Source organism: Austrofundulus limnaeus, unplaced genomic scaffold, assembly GCF_001266775.1.
Source record: "Austrofundulus limnaeus strain Quisiro unplaced genomic scaffold, Austrofundulus_limnaeus-1.0 Scaffold85, whole genome shotgun sequence".
Classification (NCBI taxonomy): domain Eukaryota; kingdom Metazoa; phylum Chordata; class Actinopteri; order Cyprinodontiformes; family Rivulidae; genus Austrofundulus; species Austrofundulus limnaeus.
Window position 1 is genome coordinate 564,387 of NW_013952487.1, and position 2,981 is coordinate 567,367.

At 38.1% G+C, this 2,981-nt stretch overlaps 1 protein-coding gene across 2 annotated transcripts in view; it reads right to left on the reverse strand.

Moving 5' to 3' along the window:
• The window catches only part of LOC106519965 (ankyrin repeat domain-containing protein 6), a 12,599-nt gene that overhangs the window by 7,605 nt on the left and 2,013 nt on the right, over positions 1–2,981 (reverse strand). For both annotated transcript variants that reach the window (XM_014011844.1, XM_014011843.1), the window contains exons 4-6: positions 1,996–2,100; positions 849–1,922; positions 681–779 (exon numbers count right to left, since the gene is read on the reverse strand). In XM_014011844.1, coding sequence (XP_013867298.1) covers positions 681–779; positions 849–881 — 132 coding nt within the window. In that variant the 5' untranslated portion in view covers positions 882–1,922; positions 1,996–2,100. The remainder of the gene's footprint in view (positions 1–680; positions 780–848; positions 1,923–1,995; positions 2,101–2,981) is intronic.

The window sequence follows — 2,981 nt, forward strand, 5'->3', positions numbered from 1 at the left end:
GGTTTGTCTTACTTCTCTCGCCTGGTTCATCTTACTTCTCTCACCTGGTTCATCTTACTTCTCTCACCTGGTTCATCTTATTTCTCTCACCTGGTTTGTCTTACTTCTCTCACCTGGTTCGTCTTACTTCTCTCACCTGGTTTGTCTTACTTCTCTCGCCTGGTTCATCTTACTTCTCTCACCTGGTTCATCTTACTTCTCTCACCTGGTTCATCTTATTTCTCTCGCCTGGTTCATCTTACTTCTCTCACCTGGTTCGTCTTACTTCTCTCAACTGGTTTGTCTTATTTCTCTCACCTGGTTTGTCTTACTTCTCTCACCTGGTTTGTCTTACTTCTCTCACCTAGTTAGTCTTCTCTCAACTAGTTTGCCTCACTTTTCTCACCTGGTTCATCTTACTTCTCTCACCTGGTTTGTCTTACTTCTCTCACCTGGTTTGTCTTACTTCTCTCACCTGGTTTGTCTTACTTCTCTCGCCTGGTTCATCTTACTTCTCTCACCTGGTTTGTCTTATTTCTCTCACCTGGTTTGTCTTACTTCTCTCACCTGGTTTGTCTTACTTCTCTCACCTGGTTCGTCTTACTTCTCTCACCTGGTTTGGTTTATATTTTACCTGGTTAGTCTAATTTCTCTCACCTGGGTCTTCTCATGTCTCTTATCAGGTTTGTCTTATGTCTCACCTTGTTTGTCTCTGACACGCTGCACGTGGACCTCAGCAGGATCTTCAGCAGACTCAGGTTGTTGTAGCGAGCAGCCAGGTGTGCGCAGGTGTCGCCCAACTGCAAGAAGCCAGATTTTACTGACCTTTATCCTTCCAGCTCAGTTTAAAGGAGATCTTTTTTCCTCACCTTGTTCTTGGTGTCGGGGTTCGACCCTGCCATCAGCAGGAGCTGAGCCGTCTGAGCGTGTCCGTTCTGACACGCCAGGTGAAGAGCTGTGTTTCCCACCTGAAAGTGCAAAGAGAGCCGAGGCTGAGTTTGAGAAGTTTTGCAGGAAGAAACAAGAYTGTTGGATTTATTTTTACAGTGATGTGGCGGTTAACCTCGAGGTGATTGTTGGATTTATATAAATAATGTTTGTTTGTTCTGTTAGAAGCTTGTTTACCTCTGTGTCAGATATWCTTCTGACCAGACGGCTTTTATTTAGAGTTCACCGTGAAACCACTTAAACTGCAATCAGGTTTCAGAGTTTAATGCTCCGAGTCACGCAAACATTTCTAAGGTAGAAATTAAATAGGCTGCTGGTGGAGGCAGAGCCTGTCTTTTATAAAATAAATCCTTTTAACAGAGCAGTGTGACACCTTCACAAGTCGCTCCTGTTAGGAAAAGTCAAACTGTTTTTTTTCTGGACTCTGAGGCAGATTTCTGTTTTTACAAAGCTGAGGTTAATGTGGGTCAACAAACACCTCGTCTTCAAAAATCTTATTAAATCAAACAAATTGCAAATTGCATTATTTTTGCCATAATTACTAAAAGAGAAGCAGAAAAGTTTACCTCTTATCGAGGCTGTTTGTGTTGTAATTTAGTTTATTAGTGATGCTTGTTCTTCAGCCAACAAGAGCCAAGATCAAAGTCTCTGAAACTAATTATTTTGTGGTTTTGAGGCTGAAAAATGTGTGAATCACTGGTTTAGAGGACCTGAAACTTCTGCCAAATGACAGATTCTGGAAGGAATCCCAGCAGAAATTCCACGTAGGAATAATCTACATTTAGAAGAACTCATCTGTGTGGAGTTAGCGTGTTCTCTCCATGCCTGCATGGGTTTTCTTCCTGTCCAGTTGTCCTCTGGTCCTTTTGTCTGGGCTGCACTTTTAAAACTGTTACCTTGTTCTTAATGTGAACGCCGGCTCCGGCCCTGATGAGCAGTTTAACGCACTGAGAGAAACCGTGCCAAGACGCTTCATGGAGCGCAGTGTTTCCGTCCTCAAACACAAACACAGCACCAAGTCAAACTGGTTTTTCACCTGAGGATGAAACAGCCCAGTTCCTGACTCACCTGGTCCTGCAGGTCCAGGGCACAGCCTCCATCTATCAGAGCAGCCATGGTCCTACTGTTCCCCACCGTGGCACAGCGATGCAGCGCCGTCCGACATCCCGAGCCCTGATGGAGTTTATAGAGCAGCTAATTACACTTTGATATAAATTAAATGTTAGCCACGCCTTGTAGCATCAATATGAACCAAACTGTGGGGTGCCGTTTGTAAAGCAACTTAAATACCACCTAAATTTAGTCACATTTAGCTTAAAAATAGTAAATCTAAATAATAAATGTTAAATTTAAATCCTAAATGTTAAATGAAAAATGCTAAATATTAAATCTAAATCCTAAATCGAAATGCTAACTGTTAAATATAAATGATAAATGTTAAATATAAATGCTAACTGTTAAATATAAATGATAAATGTTAAATATAAATGATAAATGTTAAATGTAAGTGCTAAATCTAAATGCTAAAGGTAAAATTTAAATGCTGAATGTTAAATCTAAATGCTAAATGTTAATGCTAAATGTTAAATATAAATGCTAAATATAAATGCTAAATGACTTTCTGCAGTCATTTAGCATTTAGACTTTTCTGCAGAAAATGAGTGTAGCAAATGTAAATGCTAAATCTAAATTCTAAATGCTAAATCTAAATGCTAAATGTTAAATGCTAAATGTTAAATGTAAGTGCTAAATCTAAATGCTAAATGTTAAATTTAAATGCTGAATGTTAAATCTAAATGTTAATGCTAAATGCTAAATGTAAATGTTAAATGCTAAATCTAAATTCTAAATGCTAAATCTAAATGCTAAATGTTAAATGCTAAATGTTAAATGTAAGTGCTAAATCTAAATGCTAAATGTTAAATTTAAATGCTGAATGTTAAATCTAAATGTTAATGCTAAATGCTAAATGTAAATGTTAAATGCTAAATCTAAATGCTAAATGTTAAATCTAAATGCTAAATCTAAATGCTAAATGTTAAATGCTAAATGTT